Source organism: Rissa tridactyla, chromosome W (genome assembly GCF_028500815.1).
Source record: "Rissa tridactyla isolate bRisTri1 chromosome W, bRisTri1.patW.cur.20221130, whole genome shotgun sequence".
NCBI classification, from domain to species: Eukaryota; Metazoa; Chordata; class Aves; order Charadriiformes; family Laridae; genus Rissa; species Rissa tridactyla.
In genome coordinates this window covers 2,874,909-2,896,442 of record NC_071496.1, presented here as the reverse complement: position 1 = coordinate 2,896,442, position 21,534 = coordinate 2,874,909, and the positions used below count along the sequence as shown (strand labels likewise).

General features: G+C 51.0%; 1 protein-coding gene across 1 annotated transcript in view; it reads left to right on the top strand.

The window, feature by feature from the left end:
- Nucleotides 1-8,601, top strand: part of LOC128901981 (mitogen-activated protein kinase 4-like) — a 42,321-nt gene extending 33,720 nt beyond the window's left edge. Inside the window, exons 5-8 of the mRNA XM_054184207.1 lie at nucleotides 1,930-2,091; nucleotides 4,284-4,485; nucleotides 6,312-6,995; nucleotides 7,357-8,601. Coding sequence (XP_054040182.1) covers nucleotides 1,930-2,091; nucleotides 4,284-4,485; nucleotides 6,312-6,995; nucleotides 7,357-7,369 — 1,061 coding nt within the window. The 3' untranslated portion in view covers nucleotides 7,370-8,601. The remainder of the gene's footprint in view (nucleotides 1-1,929; nucleotides 2,092-4,283; nucleotides 4,486-6,311; nucleotides 6,996-7,356) is intronic.
- Nucleotides 8,602-21,534: the final 12,933 nt, after the last annotated feature.

Genomic DNA, 21,534 nt, shown 5'->3' with positions numbered 1-21,534 from the left:
GCTTTTCCCATGGGATTGGTGCTGGATCCTGGAGAAGTCACTAGCGGGGTTTGGGTGCTCTCCCAGGGCTTGGCTGCAGAGCTCCTCGTTCTCTCTGCGGTAACGACAGCACGTTGCCTTTATTCCGTCTGTAGTTCATGTTTTTCTTTTCAAGGATTAATGCCTCCAGAAGGTCCCGAGGAATTACAGAAGTAGAGGATAAGGGTGGGGAATTGGGTTCTTGAGAGCTATAATTTAATGCTTCCTGTGTTGCGTTAGCAGCTGCTTTGCGTGACTAAACATGGTGCCTTTTGGCTGCCAGGTACCTTCAGCGAGCAGAGACTGGAGCTGCTCTGGGAGGAGAACAGCCCCGACGCCTTTGTGACTTTTAATACCTTGTACTTTTGATCACAATTTGGGAATTAGCTTGACTAGCAAGCTGTTTGTTTCCTGGTGGTCATCTTTAGTTTCTCCTGGAGCCATGCTGCGAACCGCTAGATGACCCAAAATTCCTTTTTTCTATAGGAAAGTCAATTCATTTGCCCAGGATTGATATTAGGAGGGTGTCCCTCGGTCTTTTTTTTGCTTGTCCTCTTGCCCTATTTTCTTCTGAGGCTTTGTTCTGAGCAGAGGTGTGGTGTGACGGTGACCAGCCATGCTAATGTCAGTGTTGCTTTGCGGTTCTCAAAGTTCATGCCAAGTCCTGGCTCAGAGCTCTGCCATTCAGGGTGAAAGTGGCCATGACTGCGTTGAACCAAACCTTGTTGGAGTGATGAGGCCATGACGGATGGACACCCTTTCCCAACCTCGCCATTTGGACCTTCCCTTGCCCAAGGGCTGTGTTTGGGGTCGGCTCCATGGATTTGAGTTTGGAAACCTCCTGCAGACCCATGGGGAGCTCTGGGCTGGGAAGGGCAGCCCCTGCAAGGTGCCAGGGACCTCCCAAGGGATGGGGTGGCTTGACACCAGCAATGGTCTCCAGCATCATCCCCTACAAGTTGGCCTCTCTGCCATCCCCGCAGATCCGAAGCGCTGTGCCATAAATGAGTTTCACTCCTCTTGCTGCGCATCAGCTGGGTGCTGCTTGCCCGTGAAGCAGCCCAAAATCCATCAGTGGGACAGCACAAAGGGCTTGGTGGCCCAAAAATCCCCGTTGGTTTGTCCACCCCAGCCAGCTCGCTGTCTTAATGGATAGTCCTGCCTCTAATGACAGAATATTTATAAGCAGCATTTCTAGCAGACAGAAAATCAATAGCGCGGCTCGGTATTTCTGCCAGGCTGCTTCTCTCTACGTGTAGGAAGCTGGAAATCAGCCGCCGAGCTCTTGGTCACGTCCGATAGTGCGCTAAAGAATGGGATTAACGTTCATTAACGAGGCAGTCGGCTCCGCTCCGCTGGCGCTGTCACTGACTGGTAGCCAGTCCTGAGCAGGGGCTTGGGGATGCGCGGATAAATATGTCCTGAAGGAAAAGGATTAAAAAAGATCTGATTGCTCCTAGCAGTTGTGGGAACCGTCAGCATCAGAGCCTGGGCTTGGTACCCAGCAGCCGGGTGGGATCGGGTCACAAAAACCCTTTTCCCATCGAGAGGATGGGATGCGCCCCACCAACGGGGCTCCCCCGCCCCACGCTTTCAGTCGGGTACGGCTTCTGCTTCGTAATCTTTTTTAATAGGTGGTTAGGTTAGTTGAAAAGCTGCACAGACGCCCTCAGGGTGATAACGCCAGGAGGGCAAATTGTCTAGGTTAACTCTCTCACCCTGAAAAAGAGGTGACCCGGCTGGGAGTCCCACCACGTTTTCCTGGGAGCAGAGAGAGGTGGTTAACGCAGGGATGCATCAGCGTGGATTTCGGAGGGGTGGCCATGCAGGAGGGTGGTCAATAGTACCACCTCCCCCACCCCAAATTTAACTTCTGGGTCTCACCTCACTGCCTGTTTTCTGCCCGTTTAGGGTGTCACGAGCTGGAACAGATGCAGCTTATTCTGGAGACGATCCCCGTTATCCACGAAGAAGACAAGGAGGAGCTGCTCAAAGTGATGCCCATGTTCATCAACAGCACCTGGGAAGTGAGGAAGCCGCTGCGCAAGCTGCTCCCCGAAGTGGACAGTGAAGGTACCATAGTGCCCGCTGGCTCCAGCAATGTCCTTCTCCTGGGACTTCCCCCAGCTGCCGTGTTTCTAGGAAAGGGAGTCATTTCCCCAGGGAGTCACAGGAATTGTCCTCTAAGGCCAAGTGTATGAACGCTGGTGAACAGGATTCAGGTATCCGGGGTTTTGCAGTGCATGGCCCCACCTGGAGCTCACACGTCCCCACCAGTTTCGCCCCAGGTCCCGCTCACCATCCCACCAGGGAAGGCATGACTCATGATGCAGTAGCTTCCTCGCAGGTAGCTCGTACAGAAATAAGGGTGAAATAGTCTTCCAAGATGATTCCAAGACACTTCCAAGGCACATCCCCTTCATGCCAGCCTTGCTTCCCTTCCTTCCCATTCCTCTCTTGGAGCAGTAAGCGAGGCTTCAGCCCACAGGTTATTTTAGAGTCATAGAATGGTTCGGGTTGGAAGGGACCTTAAAGATCATCTAGTTCCAACCTCCCTGCCATTTTCAAGCCCTCTTACCTTTCTTGCCCTGCTTTTTGCGTGAACGCAATTGTACAGTAACAAGAAAATAAATGCTTTTACCCCGCAAACATCTGAACTCCATGAGATGGTTGCTACAGGCAGCACCGTTGTCCAAGCGCTCCGAGGCTTGGACGTCGCTTGCATTGGGTTGTCACAGCCTGCAATGCTCGAGTGCCACTTCAGCCACTTCCCTCCTTTGGTTAAAAATCAGCAGTTTGTTGTGAGGGGGCTGCAAATCACCGGCTTTTGGAGCCGAACATCTGCCTGGAGCGGCTTTATAGGCAGCGAGATCTTTCTCGCGGGGTGGCAGCCAGAGTTGAGCAGCCTGGACCAGGCCACGTCAACCTTTCTGAGCTCCTTCCAAGGTTTAAACCGGGCTGGTAGACCTGGCCACCTGCTTTTGGGAAGACGTCAAGACCAAGCCCGGCTTATGTTCGCTGGCGTAACTCTTGGTTATACGACGTCCGCTATATGGGTTTGGCAGTGCCCGGGTTACCCAAGGACCGCGGCAGCCTCCGGCAAGCAGGAACGGATTTATTCCCCATCGTTACTGCGGGAAGAAAGGTCGCTTGCGCCCCTTGCATAATTCATCGACATTTTCCTGCCTCTCTGACCCATAATATATAACTCGTAATATGTCACTCCACTGTGCTTCTTGCCCGCAGTCAGTGACCTTATGAAGCTATTGATTCCTTCCTACTTAATTAGTCCCGGCAATGAAATAATCCCGTGGGAGACAATCGGATATCGGTTAATGTTTAAGCACTGAGGCAAGAGGTGTGGCCCTTCCTTTCTGCTGAGTGATTTTTGCCCCTAAAGAAACGGGTCCCGTTCACACAATTACATCTTTAATGGGGATATTTCTGAAGGTCCGGTGAAAAAGTTGTAAATGAAGAAAGGCATATTCCTGTTTGTGTTATCTGAATTCTAAGGGGTTCTTCCCTTTGCCGAGAATCAACTGAATAAGCAACGTCTTTAATGGCAGGATTTGATCTTTTCGCAATAACGTCAGTAAAAGGAATCGTCAAAGGAATCGCAAGAAACCTTCTACCTTTAGGTTTAATTCTAGTCGCTTTAATTGTACTTGATTTCCTCCTCCATCGTCGCAGAAAAGAGTTCTTGCTCCGCAGTCTTTCTAAAATAATTTTAGGCACTCAGAATTCTTTAAATATTAATGGGCAAAATTTTCCTAGTCTGAGTCATGCTGAGGACTTTTAAAAATTGCATTTTACATCTAATGGGGCTTCAGCTGCACATAAAGATGTGAAATCGCTTGTCCAAAACGCGACATGCTCGTCGAATGGATCTGAGAGCGTGGAATCAAATCCCAACGCCGTCCAAAGGTCTTTTTGGGGTAGGAGCTTAGCGTTCCGGCCCGGGCTCGCAGCGGCAGGTACATACCGTGTATGTGGTGTCCTGTGGAGGTCTGATGCTCTTGCCATCATTTCTCCTGCCTTGCTAGATGAAGTGACACCCGGGGGCTGCGGGATTGCTCCGCTGCAAGCACACAGCCCCCGCGGCGGGTCAGATGGATGCAGGAAGGACAGAAGGACAAAGGATGTGTGACCTTTGATTCCTTCCTTATTTCGAGGGGATTTGTTTTGCGGGGGATTCGTGCGGCTCGTCCTGGAAAGGAAGCTGGACTTGCTTTTGAGGAATTAGCTTGTTTCTCTCTGCTTCACAGCCATTGATTTTCTGGAGAAAATATTGACGTTTAACCCGATGGATCGATTAACGGCTGAGATGGGTCTGCAGCATCCTTACATGAGTCCGTATTCCTGCCCCGAGGATGAACCGGTGTCTCAGCATCCGTTCCGGATTGAGGATGAGATTGATGATATTTTACTGATGGAAGCCAACCAGAGCCAGATGTCGAACTGGGACAGGTACGGTACCCAGGGCTGGGCCAGAGACCAGAGCCTGGCTTCAATTCTTCAGGCACAACTTGACTGGTGAGACTCCGATTGGGTTCAGTCACACGTGCTCCAGACCCGTGAAAAACACCGGCTTTTCTTTCTTTATGCCATGTTGTAATTCTAGCCCAAGCCGGCACCTTGCTGAAGCCGACGAGAGCTTCGTCGTTGATTTCCACAGGGCGCAGATGTTCAGTCTGCACGTTCCAGTTACTGAGTATCTTTCCGCTCTTGGTTTTATTAACAGCCTGTATTGTCGTCATTTGAGTTACATCTCTTTAAATGACACTACAGTCCTTCCCTCTGTCCCTATAATACCAGTTATAAAATAATACAATCGTTGTACTTTTCGGGGACCAGACCTGATCTGGAGCGCTGTATTTATCGCTTTTCAAGGCGCATAAGCCCCAGAGGCCACAGATTTGGGGTCTTCAAAAAAAAAAAACCAAAACCAAAAACTTAATTGCGTTGAGTTTTAAATGGTTTGCTGAAAGTTGTCCAGGAAGTTTAGAGCAGATCGAAGCCTTGAGCTGAGGTCTCTCATGTCCTAGATGATTACCCCGGTTACCAGGCCAGCCCCGGCCCTGGAGAAGGTGGGACAAAATAAGCGGCTAAGAATTAACTGGGTTCACTTTCCTAGGGAGCCCCTTCCAGCTGAGCGGGGGGAGCCGGCTGGGGATGTGTGCGGCGTTGTTCCTCTCTGCACAGCAATTAAATCGCCTCGCTTTCTTAATCTGCTACATGTCACTAGCATTGAAAAAAATAATCGAAAGAAATCCCTATTATTAATCTCTTTGCCTGAGTGAACCGGTACCAGGGTGGAAGCTGGGGGAGGACGACCAGATGAATTAGGTAAAGAGGAAAGCCGGAAGCTTTTCCTCAGGATATCTATCTTCAGTGCCCACAGCTCCGCCATCCCTGCTGGTTATTGTCCCCAAAGCAGCAAATCAGCTGCTGGAGGTCACCTTGTCGCCCTCTTATCTCTTGGCTGTTCTATTTCTTGGTGTGCCACGAGAAGCTGGGACCTAGATTGTTGGTCCCGCCGCCCAGCCGGGGACGTTAGCTATAGGGCTGTAAACGTTGCCACATGAGCTGAGTGTTTTAGGAATGGGAAATGATTTTGCCTTTGTGCGTTGTGGGACACCTGAAGAGCGTTTCATTGCCGGGACATAGAGCCCCAGTTTCTGGGATAACACATCTTTTAAAGGCAGCTCAGTTAGGAACCGGTAAATTAGATGTCACTTTGAAAGCCGTGTCTAAGAATGGGCGTTGTCAGGTAATTGCAATCCAGGGAGTTCGTCTGGCTTGAGAAGTTATCACTTAGCATCCTTCAGGGTTGCTCTCGGTCCATGATGTCGGAGTAAATTGGTGATGTCCGACCTCAGTGGGGATTTAAGCTCCTATTTTTTACTTTTATGGCAACAAACAAGGAGCGTTCGCACTGCGATGCTTGTCTGTGGGCTTGAGGGACGGTTTGATTATTGATATTGTTAATCACGTTTTAATGCCAAGTGGAGGAAAAGTGATGAAGGGCTAAATGAGGGGGCCAGTTGGTTTGGTTCTCGGGCTTTTATTCCCATTACTGGTCCCGTCTCAGACTCTTGATAAATTACTCATCCCCCTGCCTTTTTTAACCCGCAAGAAAAGGGTCTCTAATATTATTAAGAACTCAGAGATCTGTAGGTAAGCGGTATATTAGCAAGAAAAAGGCAAAAATAGCAGCATCCGTACCTGTTTGAGCACGGCTGTTTCTAACGAAGCCATCGTCTGCGTGTCTAATAGCAGCGTGTCTTTTGCAGGTATCACGTAAGCCTCTCCTCCGATTTGGAATGGAGACACGATAAATACCACGACATGGATGAGGTTCAGCGGGACCCCCGGGCAGGGTCCGAATCCATCGCTGAAGAAGCGCAAGTTGATCCCCGGAAATACTCACAGAGCAGCTCGGAGAGGTTCTTGGAGCTATCCCACTCATCCATGGACCGAGTTTTTGATGCCGATTGCGGGAAATCGTGTGATTACAAAGTGGGGTCACCTTCCTACTTGGACAAATTGCTGTGGAGAGACAATAAGCCCCACCATTACTCCGAGCCCAAGCTGATTTTAGATTTATCCCACTGGAAAAGAGCAACCATAGCACCCGCAGCTGAGCTATCGCTGGAAGAAGAACCATCCAACCTCTTTCTGGAGATTGCTCAGTGGGTGAAGAGCACGCAGGTGGGTCTGGAGTGTGCCAGTCCTCTTCCGGAGATTCAGGAACGGAGCCTGCCATCTTCTCCTCACCGTCTCCACAAAGAACCCACGGAGGTGACCGGTGAGACAGACCCTGAGTTTGACTTGGACGTCTTCATCTCCAGGGCGCTGAAACTTTGCACAAAACCCGAGGATCTTCCAGACAACAAACTCAATGACATCAACGGGGCCTGCATATCTGAGCACCCCGGTGAGATTGTACAAACAGAGGTGTACCAGAAAGAGCGATGGTGAGGAACCCGCACCCGGGAAACCCCGCTGTATCTCCCTGTTCCTCTCTGATGCTGTGGCCGTTGCCCGGGGCCGAGTGGCTTCCGTCTGTCATTGAGCATCCATTTTTTTACACTATACCCAATGCCTTTTTCTGAAAAGGCGAGCACAAACCACATGCCCCTTTTGATGCCTTAGAAATACCTTTAAGGGAATCAAGAGGTGTGAATGAAATACTGAGTTTCTTCTACTGCCTTAACACTCTTGCCTTGCAATCTCTGGGACCTGTTTGAAACTTAAATGTACGAGGGAAAGATGACAGTACATGGGAAGTTCGCAAACAGAAGTCACATCAACTTCTTTTCCTTTCTTTTTCTATAGCATCTTAAAATGACGAGGACAAAATCAGCATTTTCATTATGGTCAGATACCCTCCTGGTTTGACGGGTTGCCAAAACGCCAAACTTCGAGCTCCTCCGAGGCACCCGTGTGAGTACAGGCGGTACGGAGAGAAGCGATGCCAGGCAGTGTCCGTGGTCAGCCGTCAGTCAGCAGAGAATGGAACTGGAGGTAGAGTTTGCCCTTCAGACAGAAAAGAACTCTTCGAGAATGTTAATGGGGAAGGAATTTGACCTACAAAATACGGGCCACTTGGGATTTTATTTTTTTCCGACTGGAAGCCAAAATTTTTGCAAAGCGCATTCTCCTTGTTTGGTTTCTCGCACATAAGTTCTCCCTTCTGGTGCACGGAGTAGATCTCCGTGTCCGTAGGAGGCCCCATACGATGCATTTCAGCGTAACAACCTGGTGCTGCGAGTCCTGTCTCGGGCAGCTGCCCATCAGACCAGCAAATCCTGGTGGTAAGGGCTGGGCAGGAGTCGAGGGGTAGAAACAGGGTGTCTCACGGTGCGATGCTGCCTGGCACCACCAGCTACACAGACTCGGCAAGGGCACCCGCCTTTGCTAATAAAAAAAAGGAATGAAAGTACTACTATTTTCCCTTCTGACAAAGATGCTGTGAAGAAAACAACGCTTCCTGTGGCGTTACGTTCATAACTTGGCCACTTCGCTTCCAGCTTCTTTGGAAGATGCCGGTGTAAATAGACACAAACGCAACTGATCTACTGTAACTCCTGTTTTCATCCACACTTCTGAGCACCTTAGTAATTAATCAGCTAACAAGAGTTTGTATATGGAAGAAATGTTCTCTACTTATATTTAATCAAACTCGGCGGTTTTTTTTAAAATGGAAAAACCTGTAAATAGTGTCATAAAAGCCAATCTCTGCTTTCCTTGCCATCGGGTCGCTGTGCTCTCCGGCACGGCGGCGCTACTTGCGTTTGTAAAAGAGAAACTACTGTACTTAATAACTCCAAGGTCCATATTTAACTATTGTTCCTATACGAATAATTTCTACCCTTTTAACAAGCAATCTACTAAACGTTCTGAGGTGTGAAGAAAACTGATGCGAGACTCGGATGGTAACTAACAGCAGCATTTACTGTATTAACCCTGGTTTCTCTTCTCGGTGGGATCAGGTCCAGGTTTAGCTGTAGGAAAGCTTGTGCTAGGCATTGACGAACCCAAAAACTCGTTCTTACTGTGAAGATCTCTCCTTAGGCTGATTGAAAGGCCGTTACTGCAGCTAATTAGCAGCATAGACGTGAAGGCTGCCGGCTGCGTGGATGGGATGGGGTGGAAGTCCTGGGGCAGGGGTGGAGAAGGCACCTGGAAGGCAAAGCCATCGGAGAAGGCACCCGGAAGGTAAAGCCGTTGGGCTCTGGTCTTTGCTTCGCGTGTTTGGACGTCCCCCACAGCAGTTCAGAAAGGGGAGACAAGGGAGGAACCGAGGGTTGGTTTCCAGTGTGTTGCAGATTATTGATATACCTCAACTAAAGCTCAGCACTTTTACTGGCGGTGGGAGGAATTCAGACGCCGAAGAAGCAGCCCCTGCAGTGGAGCGGATCCGAATCCGGCCCCAGCAGCCCACGACTTGCCGCCCGTGGTCCCGCTCAACTTCGCCGCGTACCGGCAGCAGCCAGCAAAGGCTGGGAAGGGGATTGCCGGTGCCCGAGCGAGTGTGTCCCCAGGGAGGAGGAGGAGGCAGCAGCAGCCGCAGTTGTGTCCCATCGCTCCCTGGTGCCACCCGGGAGAAGGGGAGCAGGTAGCGCCCGGCCTCTGATGGGAGACACACGAATGCTGCAGCCGGAGGCATCGACTGAAAATTAGATATTTGGGAGCTGACGGAGTTTAAACCCGAAGGGTAAGAGCAGCTGACTTTTAAAACTCTCTTCGGACAGATTGAGCGACTGTTTGCTACCGTCGGGTTAAACACGGAGACGTGCTGACACCAGAAATCAGCAGCAGTCAAACCTCGCCAGCGGTTTCCCCGGCGGACATCAGTCGCCACGTCCTCTGAAACCAGAAGCCATTTTCCATGGGTTGTTACATTTGGGCTGAACGTCTTCACCGGAGGCGTACGGGACTATTTATTATGGCCATGAAAGTAACAGTTTTGCTTTTGAATATTGTCTTCTAAGGAGAAGTGGGAGCTTGAGGGCCCACAGGTAAAAGGGTAACATTAACTTCACGAGAAGCCAACGGAGCGTATTGCTGCTGCTCCGGATTTTCCATCTCAGCTCGTGAGATGTTCCAAAACTTCGTCGTCACGTGCTGGGAAAAGGGGGGGGAACGAGAGGGGTGGCTTGAATTTGTTACCTGAGTGTGCTCAGCCGATCACAAGCCAGATTTATTTCTCGTCTACAATAAAATTTAAGGCCTGAGCCTTCCTTGCTTGGCAGCGTGTAGTTATTTTGCTTATTACAGGACTTTAAATGTCTATTCCAGTACTCGCCTCTAGGTTTCTTCTGCAAAGCATAGAACCTTTTAGGCTGGAAAAGATCACGAATGATGAGAATGATCCCGAATCGCCTGCATTTGCGCATGCATCGCCGGAATATTTGCGTTCTGGGCGGTATTGGGTGACTATTTGGTGTTGGGTGGTATTTCACATCACGGGGAGGGGATTTAGACCTCGCCACCCGCACGGTGACGTCTGCAAACTGCTTCCTCTTGCAGGTGTTTGAAGGATCATTTCGGTGCAAGGTTAACCGTCGGGCGTTTCGGCAAACCGGCAGATGTTACTGATTTGGAAAAGAGAAAAAAGGGAGGGTGGCTGCTGTTAATAATACAGGTGGTGTGTTGGGGCACCGAGGCCACGGGGCGCTGGGATGGGCGGACTCATGGATTTAGAGCTGTGCTGGTGCGGGCGTGCTGAGCAGAGGGAGGAGGGACAGGGGATGCTCCTTGCGATCTCCGAGGCTCAGGAGCGAGCGATGTGGTCCTGTTTGGTGACACGGAGAGGCACCGCAATGACAACGCAGGGGACTTGGCGGCTGAGAGAAGAGCAGAGGGACTGCAGATGTCTCCCAGCCGAGGAGGACCTCGAGTTTAGAGGCTGGCATTTAAGCCAGTGATCAGGTACGTAAGTGCCCTCGTGGGTGCCAGCCGTTGTGGCCGGCCTTTTGCATGGTTTTATTTGACGAACAGAGGGAGCAGCATCCCCCGTCCCTGAACCTGTGGGAGCCGCTGGTGGTGGCCTCCATGCAGGGGTCTGTCCTTCCACTGCAGCCACCCAGCAGACACCAGTCGGGGACTGGGAATCCATCAAGGAGCCGAGAGCGCAACTGCCTGCTCAGCTGCTCTTCAAAACACCTTATAAATGTCAAAACGATGCTTCAGTTGCTGGCCCCGGTGATTGTTGTTTTTGTTGTTTTTTTTTTCCCCGGTCACAAATACGTGACTATTTTTACTGCAGTTTATTTTTAATCGTGTTGGGATTCAGCAGCTGTTAACGCCATCGCAAAGCTGCGTTAACCCCATCTTCGGAGCTTTACCATGAGAGTCACGAAAAAATCAGCTTACTTTTAAATACGGTTTTGGGGACGTCCCGGGAAGTCTTTCCGCCGCAAGCCCAAGGCGGACCCCAAAGTAAAACCACAACACAGCGTCGCTGAGGATTACAAATGGAGCTAGTCGAGACTGGACCGCTTAATGATCCTTTCTGCCCTTTTTAATCTAAAAACCACGTACTTGAGCAATTTCATGCCACCATCTAGCATTTTGGAGAGGTTGCGGTGAGAGCGCTGTATAGCGCGGCACGCAGTCGTTTCAGGTCGGGAATGTTCTTTCCTTTTATCTCTTTTTTTTTTTCCTATTGATGGTAAGAGGAATCGGAAGAGGGCGAATACACCGTATGGTGTTTGCTCGTGAATGGTTGCCTTTGGCATTTTCAAAGGCAGGGGTTGATTTTTTTGAAGTAGCACAATAGTCGGGTGAGCGTAGTCCTCTCAAAGCGCATCTTCGCTTTCCGAGACCCTCCTCACCACGGTGTTTTGAACGGCCATCCGGCCGCTGCCGCAGCTGCTTTATGACAATCACGTCGCTAAATTCAAAGTGTAGGATTTTATTTATCCAAAAAAAAAAAAAAAAAAAAAGGAGAATCTGTCTTAAAAAGACAACCTTTTCTCACGGGGTCTTATCCCATCGGCTCTTGGGTTGCAGCAGAATAGATTGCAACAAAAGGGTTGCTTTGATTAGTCTTGTGGTGAAAATAAGGTGGTTTAGGAAGTCTGTATAAATTTTTATTAAGCTTCGGAGAGAGTATACCCAAGTACGTCTTTGACAGGACAGACTAGACCTAAAAATGTAATTAATTGCTGTGCTGTGTCACTGTTGCATGAAGTGCGTGTACACGCAGGTAGTATATTGTTTTAAGTTTAAGCGATATATAATAGTCCTCCCAGAAAATGGAAGTAGCTGTCGGTAAAAGTGCGTCAAGGTGGGATTTGAACTTATTCTCGGTGCTTCGGTGTCCGTGGGTGAGAACCACTCGGGGCACGTCTGACGACTGGTTGAGTGCTTGGCTGCCAGCTCTCTGCGTGGGAATAGCTTGGTGTGCGGGCTTCTGTTCCTGGGAATTCCTACCTAGGTCACACCGGTGGGGGTGGAAACATCTGGGGGAATTAAACAAAACTGGGATAGTCCAGGCTGCAGAGTGGAGCAGGTAGGAATAACCGGTGTGTGGGGGATTGGTTCTGATCGGGGATAGCAGAAGGAAGAAATGTGATTTATTTGAGTTGATTTTGTTGGGTTTTTTTTAAGAATAAGCAGTTTCTCGTGATATCCTATTTTTATACAGCTCTCCACTAAAAGGCCACTTTATAAAATGGATTGGAACTGCCTAAGTCTAGTGCCAAGTCTAATAAAAACAGTCCGCAGCGGAGCAGCCTGAACCTCACAGCTTGGCCAAACCCACCGTCACAAGCCAGCTGCTAAAAATGCAAAATCTTCAAACTCCGCAGAACCTTCAGCCCTGTCTCGCGTCCCCTGGGCTGCTTGGGCACCTGGGGCTGCCACCACCTCCTCCGTAGTGCTGCGGACGCCTCCTGCCAGCTCTGCCCGGGGAGCAGGAGGGGATGCCCTGTCTCACGGGCATGGCTTTTCCATCCCTCGCTGCCTGTTACGGCAGTTCCTTCCGTAACTGCCACCAAAAACCATCCAGGCACCGCCGGGCAATTCTTACAACTATTTAAAAGCCGCTGGTCTGCATTTCTAACCGTACACAAACCAGTTTGGTGTTTGACTTAACAAACGTGGGTGCGATGCCGACCGTGGTCCCTTTTTTTTCCCTCCCTGTCCTTTCTCCTCTGCTGCAGGTTGGCATTTCATTGCAAGAAGCGCAATGCTGGCTTAGCAAATGCCCTGGGAATGCCGTGCCTTCCGGCAGGAGCTGTGTGGCTCCGGGACGGAGCAGGGAGCGCCGGGCTGGCTGCTTCTCCGTGGTTATCGCAGTAACTATTTCAAAATCCTGGGGCGTTTCTGTCAGTCCCGCTGGCACTTCGGGAGGGAAGTGGAGATCGATGGAACAGCCTGAACTCAGCCAGGTCCGGTTTATAAAGGGAGGTTGAGCTCCAGGATGAGGAACCATCCGGTGGCAAACGGGGCCGGGTGGTGGGACAGGAGTTTCCGTGCTGTCACCCCACCGCTCACGGAGCGAGAATAGGGTGGCTGGATGTCAGAGGGATGGGGTGAAATAGGTGGCGAAACAGTTTAATAAAGAAAAATTCCCCTAAAAAATAGATGCTGTCTGCCCCCAAATCCTGCTGGCCACTGTTAACTGCTTCGGTGCCAGCAGGAGTGCCCAGGACAGAGCCAGAGTAAAAAAACTCTTGCCCCGCACAAGTTCGGTGCTGCATCTCCCCGTGTGAGGAGGAGGAGAGTGAAAACACACTGCCGATGGGAGATGGGATGGGGAAGAGAGCACGTGAGCACGCAGAGGTGATGAAACCTCCCTGCTGAGCACTGACGTGCACTAAGGGAAGAAAATGTTTTCAGCCTGAAGCATTTTTGCTCTGTTCTGCAAGGCACCTGTGCTCACGAGTGGCTGGGTGCCGGGGGGGGCCGCTGGTCATCCCGGTAAGTCCTCCTCTAGAACACTCGACAGCGTCGCAGGAGGTGGAAGATGAAAGGGAACACGCCATGTGTGTGAACTGGGCTCAGCCAGGCACAGCAGATCGTCTGTGCCCATGTGCACGTATAGAAATACACGTGTGTCACACGCTGAATGCCCGGGGGGGCCTCTGCGCCAGGCCTCTGGATTGGGAAGGTTTGTTTCCACCCTTATCGTTCCGTCTTTCCCTCTCATCGCAAAGCTCAGCCACATCTCTTCAGCCTCCTTCGCCCCTGGAGATGTGAATTCCTTCTCCGTGATGAGAGCTTCTTGGCACCATTGTAGGAATAAAAACACACGGAGCCCGGGATACCACAGGGGATCCGAGCTGTCCACATGCAAATCGTCTGCTTTTTCCGCCTGCTGGAGGTGGTCGATACTCGAGTTATTCTATCCCAGAGCGAGTAGCCCATATTTTTAGGAGTTTGATGAGCCTAACCATGGTTGTGGATGGGCAGCATTCGCCTCCTACGGCCATACCACCCTGAGAACGCCCGATCTCTGTGATCCTACCAAGGAAGACTCACCAGTCCCCCAAGCAGAGACTGCTGGGGAGGAGGAGACCTTCAACTGAGAAGGTCTCCTCAGGCTCAAGAGCCAATCGTTTGGCACAGATGGGTGTGAGGAAGGCCAGGCAAGGCAAGAGGGACGTGCGGGCTCCTGCTATCTGTCCGGTGTAGATAAACATTCTCCAGGGAGGTCTAGAAACAAGAGACAATCCTCCTGGAGACAGTTAAAAACAATTTGGAGGGGCCTCCGGATTTTCCTTGTGTAATCCCACGCAACTGGCCGTTGTGAAAGGAAGGAGGAAGAGAAGCCTCTCTCTCCAGAGGAGATGGTAGATGACGGTTGTTCATCACAGGCTGAAAAGGCTGTCACTGCAGCAAAACCAGGCCTTACGTTTGAGTGCTTCTGCGGGTAATTCAGTGTGGTCTCTGTGGTCCCACCAACCGAGGTAGCTCATTATTCTCTCCCTACAAAAAGACGCAGAGAAATTAGCTTTTCTGGCCAAAATTAGCAGCAAATCAAGGGCTCACGTCGCCCATGCCACGTCAGCCACTGTGCATCTCATCCTGCTGTCTGCTTCTGGAGCTGCACCCCACCACCTTCCGAGTGCTGCCGGAGCCAGACGGGCTTTGCCTGGTCTGGGTGAGCTTCTTCACCCTTCCGCGGCAGAGGGACAGGCTTAGCTGGGAATAGAGACGGTCCTGGCACGGGGAGCCGTGCCTCTGCAGAGAGCTGGCAGTGGCGGCGTCCAGCCCTTAATCCTCAGCCAGGCTGTGCCTTCCCTCAGTCTCTGATGGAAAAACAACCGGGAAACTGAAGGCTACGGTGGCAAAAATGTCAGCCCCTGAGCTGCTGAGCTACAAACTGAAATATTTAATCACAGAGCTGTTTACAGAGGGGCAGAACAGCAGGAGCCTTAGTTTCTTCTTTTGGCTGTGACTTCTCTGTCTCCAGAGACGCCGACTGACATTTCGCAATGACTGAACCGGCTCATTAAAAACCAGACTGGGGGCAAGACCTGTTTGTCATCTCTCCACTGGGCGAGGGTCCTCTCCCGCAGCAGGTACTTTGTTGCTCTAAATGGTGTTCCTCAAACCCGCAAACACAGTAGGTGCCAGTAAACGCGAAGATCTTCCATCCTCTCGCCCGCCGCTTCGAGTGGTTGCCCCAGGAGCTGTGTGGTCTCTCTGTGCCGCTGCGTCTTCAGAGAGCGTCACCGTTGGAGTACTCGGCTTCCATTAGCCAACCCTTATTTCCCAATGTGGTGTTTGGAAGGAAGGCAGAGCGTTGCTCTGGGACTCGCTCTGCAAACTGCTCCTCCCTGGTCTGCTGAGCGCCCAGGGGTAAAATCACCCCTGCTCGGTGTGGGGGTCCGTAACCCCATCTGTAAAATGGGAGGATAAAACCTCTGGATGACCAGTGGATGAAAAGAGTGAAGTATCCTGGGGTTTTCTTCTCCAATTGTTAGGTTTGTCTAGAATCATAGAATGGTTCGGGTTGGAAGGGAGCATGAAAGATGATCTAGTTTGGGGGCAGTGAAGTTATCGTGAATGGGCTGAGTGGCAGCCTGCAAGGAGCCCACCTCCTGCACCAGCTCATCCAGGGGATGAGCAGACTCCGAGCTCACGCGCCTGAGTTACTGGCTGAGGCTCCTGTTGGACCTCTGGACCTGTTGGGCCAGAAAAGAGCCAGGATCTGAGAAAAGAAGGGGTGGAGGGAGAAATGAGGGGACAGAGGAGGCCAAGGGGGTGGAGAGCTGAGCGCAGATGGAAGAAGCTGAGTGGTGGCTTCAGGGGCTCCCACCAGGTACTGGGGGCCTGTTTGCATCTGGAGTGTCTGGGGTGCCGTGGGGATGGGGTGCAGGACCTCGGCTGGACAAAGGTCTCCTTCAGGAGATGGACGTCCCCAAGCCGGGGCTATTGCTTTGGAGGGCAGCCCTTTCCCAGACACTGGGCAAGCGGGAAGAATTGTGTTTCCTGGTTAAAAGTCTGTTTGACTTCGGAGCTGTGCAGCTCTGGGAGCGGTCTTAGGCGAGGACGGACCGCCCTCTGCAGGGGAGCGGATAAAAGTGGGGATCCTGGCCTTTCTCACTCACCGCCTGGAGGAAACCCTACGGGATCAACCCCACAGGGGACTCCAGCTGATGACACCACCCAGGGGGGTGGTGGTCACCCTGCTGTGACCTTACATCCTCCAGCAGACTTCCATTTTTAGTACCGGTGATGCGCAGGAGAGCCGCAGGGCGAGGGCGTACCAGCGATCGGTGATTTGACATCGAGCTTTTCCCCCTGCAGGGAGAAATAACCGGATCGCACCCATTCGGCCCGTGTGTGAGCAGTGAGGAGCGGTGGTAGGTCTGGGGTTGTGGGGCGGTGGGCGTCCCCCGCTCCCGTGAGCCAAGCCGGGAGGTGCTTTGCCTTGCTGAATCGCGTCTGGTAGGTTTTCTCCAGCCAAGTCGTTAAACACGTCATCGTCAAGCAGGTCAGCAGAGTCATTTCAGTCGACAGGGATCATTACTCTTGCGCGTTGTTGCCTGCGTGCATGTGGCTAAGCACTTTGGTCGCCTGGGTTGGTGTTTAAGCAACGGAGGGTAGAGCAGAAAAGGGAATTACGCTGTTTCTGGTGACCTGGGTCCACACTGCACAGGCGCTGAGGCCACCTGGATGGTATCGATGTGTCTAAAAAATATAAATTCCCACCTTCGCCTTCGACAGTACATTCGTGGCACCCTCTGACAAAGAAGGCGGGGAGGAACCTCTTCCCCTGTGGGGCTGAACTGATAGGCGTACCTGCTAAATTAGGTGGTTTTTCAAACCCCAGGAGGCTCACGCTTTGCAGCAATATTTAAAAAATCATATTGGAGACTGCCTTTTCTCTCACAGAGAGAAGCATGTGATTTATTAAGGGAACTCAAAAAGTCCGAAGCTTTCTGAACAGTAACCTGGTGCTGCCACCGGTTTGCTCGCTAACTTTGCACCGGCTCCCCAGATAACTGGGACAGGGATAACGTCCAGCTCCCATTCACGTGAGCTTGTCAGCGGTTGAAAATGTACAATGTCTTGCTGTTCAGGCCTTTGGGTGCACTGCTGGGAAGTAAAGTACCCAAAAAGCAACACGTACCGCTGCTAACTCTGTGAGTATTCTCCGATGGCTGCAATTCGGAGTCTGTGAGCGGCTGCGGGTGAGGGCGGGTAATGAACGGACTCTCCTGGGCTCAGTCATGCAGAAAATACACGCTGACCGCAGCGCCCGATTCCAGGCTGGCCACGCGCTTTCCTCGGGGACTCGGGGGACCGCTGCAGTGAGGGCTGGCATCTGGAGGCTTTTGCTTCTGACAGCGTCTAACAGCTTCTGCTGGCGCTTTCCCGATTAGGGGCTGCCAGCACCTTTTGTCTTCAACTGACTCTTGAAGCGGTGGAGGAACAACCCCGAGAGCGCATTAAATGAGGACATTAAATAACGTCAGGGGTGCAAAGGGACCCCAAATCCCTCCTTGGGACAGAAGGGACTGCTCGAGCCCGCAGGTTGGGCAGCCTAAGCTCGAGTCCTGCAAAGAAAAGGGAGCAAATCCTCCTGGAAGACGTTTCCAAGAACCTGAAGTGGATAAAAGTGGTCAGGAACAACCGACATAGCTTTACCGAGGGTGAATGGTTCCTAACAGCTTTCTGTGATGGCTGTATGATGGCTTTCTTCTCTGGCCAGCAGGCTCAGAGCGGAGGTAAGGTCTGTGGCTTCCGCAGCTCTCTCTCATGCCTTTCGGCAGCGGCTCCATTCAGGCTCAGCCCACCTGAGCCTCGGATTGAGGAAAATATGCCGAAACTGGGAAAAACCTTGCTAAGCTCAATAGGGCAGAATTTTCAAGGGACTCAGGTTCCCTTGCTCTCAGAAAAGAGAAAAATCTTGTTTGTGAAAGCTGTCAAGAATTGGAGACTTCCATTCACAGCAGCACTGATGAAATCTTGATGGAGTCAGGTTCTCTGTAATTTAAACTGCAGAAGAGCTTCTGAATAAGTGCCAAAGCTCGCTTTACAGCAAAGGTTTTGTAGCTGGCTCATAACTCTCTATCCGGATATCTCATAACTGAGACGTCTGACACGGTTCCAAATCCAGATGTCTGCGCATTCTGGAAAGCGATACGATGCACATTCGATGTAAAGGGTTTATGGCTTTTATTGTTTGCACGAGATGTGAAAACTCATCGTGTAATTGGTTCTCTTTGATCATGTTTCTAATATCAACCCTCTCCTGCCGGAGGAGTTAGATTTTATGATTCAGCTAGCGTTACGTGGCCAGTGAGAGCACATGTCGAGTGACTTGAAATGCAAAGGGGTCCAAGCAGGACGTAGATGTAACGTTGTGGGTCGGTAGCTTCAACACAGCTTTAGCAAGTCCCATGGGTCGCTTTGCCCTCAGCAACGTTCAGCAGGCAAATGGGAGCTCCAAAGGCAAAACGTGTTTCTCTTTAGCGCCAAGCTGGTGCTCTGCTTGTCAGCTCATAGTCTCTTTTCTCACTTCTTTCCTAGGAAACTAAGTTGATTTGCAGCGGTCAGGATGCTTGCCTTCGCTAGCCTTACAGAGAAGTCAGGCTGGAGATAATCACAGAATGTGTTGGGTTGGAAGGGACCTCTAAAGGCCATCTAGTCCAACCCCCCTGCAGTAAGCAGGGACATCTTCCACTAGATCAGGTCTCTCAGAGCCCCATCAAGCCTGGCCTTGAATGTCTCCAGGGATGGGGCCTCCACCACCTCTCTGGGCAACCTGGGCCAGTGTCTCACCACCCTCATTGGAAAGAACTTCTTCCTAATGTCTAATCGAAACCTGCCCTGCTCTAGTTTAAAGCCATTGCCCCTCGTCCTAGCGCTACATGCCCTTGCAAACAGCCCCTCCACAGCTTTCCTGTAGGCCCCCTTCAGGGACTGGAAGGGGCTCTAAGGTCTCCCCGGAGCCTTCTCTTCTCCAGGCTGAACCCCCCCAACTCTCTCAGCCTGTCTTCATAGGAGAGGGGCTGATATTGTGCTAACAAGTACAGAAAATTCACTCTCTGGCCTCTTAAGCCAGTACGATGTGGAGACCTATGGAGGTTAATGGATATTTTTTTTGGCAGGTCTCTCCGTTATTTTTGTCCGTCACTGCCGTATGGAGACACAAGCACACTGTTCTCATCAGAGATGTTTCAGGTCCGAGACACCAGTGTAACTGCCTGGGATCCCAGGCCGAGAGCATGGTGCCCAACAGTTTAAAGCAGAAGCAAGAGTCATCGAGCATGTGCAGAGGGCTGATGGGACTCATCCTTTAACTTACTCCTTTCAGGTCTCGCCACTGGTGCTGATCAGCCCCCGTGAGGTCCGTTGCCATTCTGCAGCACGCATACACACCGTATTAGATGAGCGAGACACAGAAAAGCGCTCTATGCTGGTTTCGAGATATTAAATCCAGATGCAACATCACCAAACACTTACTGGCGGGGTTAGACTCTCCCCTGAGGTGTCTGAGTGACACCCCTTTCCAATTTAACAGAATGGGATTTTAGGACTTCTAAACTTCCAGTGAGTTTAGTGTTACGTTTTTGGTGGGTATTATACCCACTTTGGTCAAATAAAGGCAGGACAATCCCAACTTGATATATAGCGAGCGATCAGAAGAGGGCAGTCCTCCCCCTCTGGACTTGCTCTACTTTATGCTTGAATTCGTGGACTCAAAGGCACCAGCTGATGCTGCAGCCTTGAGCTGATGTGGTTACACTGGTCGGGGATGTGGATATAGATCCAGCCCCTGAACAACAACGCTGCGCTGGAGTCGGTCCCACCGCCAACACAATTCTATCAAGGCTTTCACCTGACTTGCTGTTTTCGCTGCGGAGCTGCAAGTATGGAATATCTGCGAGGGTTACGTTAGTCCTCGACCCCCTCCTGGATAATCACGCAAAAAGGGAGACAGAGCGATAAACCATTCAAGCCTCATGATGAAAATTAATTGGTAACTGCTGCGGTTAAAGGAGACGCGTTAAAGACACGAGGTTTCTCTCCTGAGCCTAAATTGCCAGCCTCGGTTTGTGCCCCGAGTCCTTCTGTCCTTCCGTCAAGACAGATAAGGAGTTCAGCTGCTTGAGAAGACATATAAGAAATGTGATGTCCAGGAAGACGATTCAGAAGGGCAGAGGTAGGGTGCTGTAGGTGACCTCTGGAAGAAAGCTCCTAGTTATGAGAATGGTGTAGGAAAAGGTCACTGCGTGTCTGTACTGAGCGGAGAGCTGTGACCACAGCACATATAAACCTACCTGGTTTTAGTGCAACTCATACAACTAACGGCAGCGGAGAAGAGGAAGGGGTTTACCCTGATACCCAGCAGAAAAGTCGATTTATTAAGGGATGAAGGCACCAAAAAGGCTGTGGCCTCCCCCTGCGAAGGCTGCTCCGTGTGGTGCCTGTGGTGCCTGCTCCAGGTGGGCAGCTTTTCCTTTATAGCGCACTTGTTTCTGCCCTCACCACAGCGGACGGCTTAATTCAGGAGAGGGAAGTCTGTGCAAACTGCAGCCCTACCTTCTGCTTGCTCTGTGGCTGAAAGCGGACTGAAGAAACCGAAAATTGAAGGAAGCGGAGGAAGAACCAGAAAAGCGAGATGAAATACTACCTGGTCAGACCTTCTCGGGTTTTGTCACCGCGTCCCTGGCCTTTCGGGCGCGCGGCAGAGCGGAAGCAACCGATGATCTGAGGTCAAACGGGTCAGCAGCCTGAAAAGAGGCCCCAGGTCAAAAGCAGAGAAAGTAAAACATGAATTAAAAAGCAGCAAGTGCCAGACCTGTTAGGGTACAATGACAGTTATACGAGTCACCGACAAAGGAACTCGTCAGAGCTGGGGAGGGGAGGGACTTGTATCCACGCACACCAACGCTCCCTAACTGGGATGACTTACGTACGGACATATGTTTAAGCAACGTCATTCCTAATCAAGACAGGTTTAGCCGCAAAATGTCCCCAGGAGCCGGAGCTTTATCCTCGACGCTGCGAAATCGTTAGCGCAATCCCAGGCGCAGTTCTGGATCGGGCCAACTAGCGTTTTCCCAAACAATTGCTGGAGACAGTGTGGGAATTAGTGCGCTATTCCCAAAAATACAGCCTGCATGCGAACGTTGGTTTGGGTGGTAAAACACTTGAAGAGCGTGGATGCGGGCCGTTCCCATGCGAGCTGGTCTCGTCTCAGAGGCAGGGAATGGTCTGGACACGTTTGACTGCAAAAAGAGGCCGCATGAGGAATTTTAAGCAGAATAACTTTAAAAGATAGAAGAAAATTACTAGGCAGAGGCAGAATCAAAATCATGGAAACAGCGTAAAGGTAATTAGCGGTGTCGGTGCTCTAAAGGCGTAAAAGAGGTGAGATTTGTGCAGAGAGTAATATCTTCTAGTGGAATTGTTCTAATAAAAGATGCTATTTTTCTCCACAAACCTTGCCTTGAGGCATCTTTACCGCCTAGTGCCTGCTGTCGTCTCGTCATGTAAGTGAGAAGAGTCTGTAAAGTCGTGTTTAATACGAGGATTAGTTTA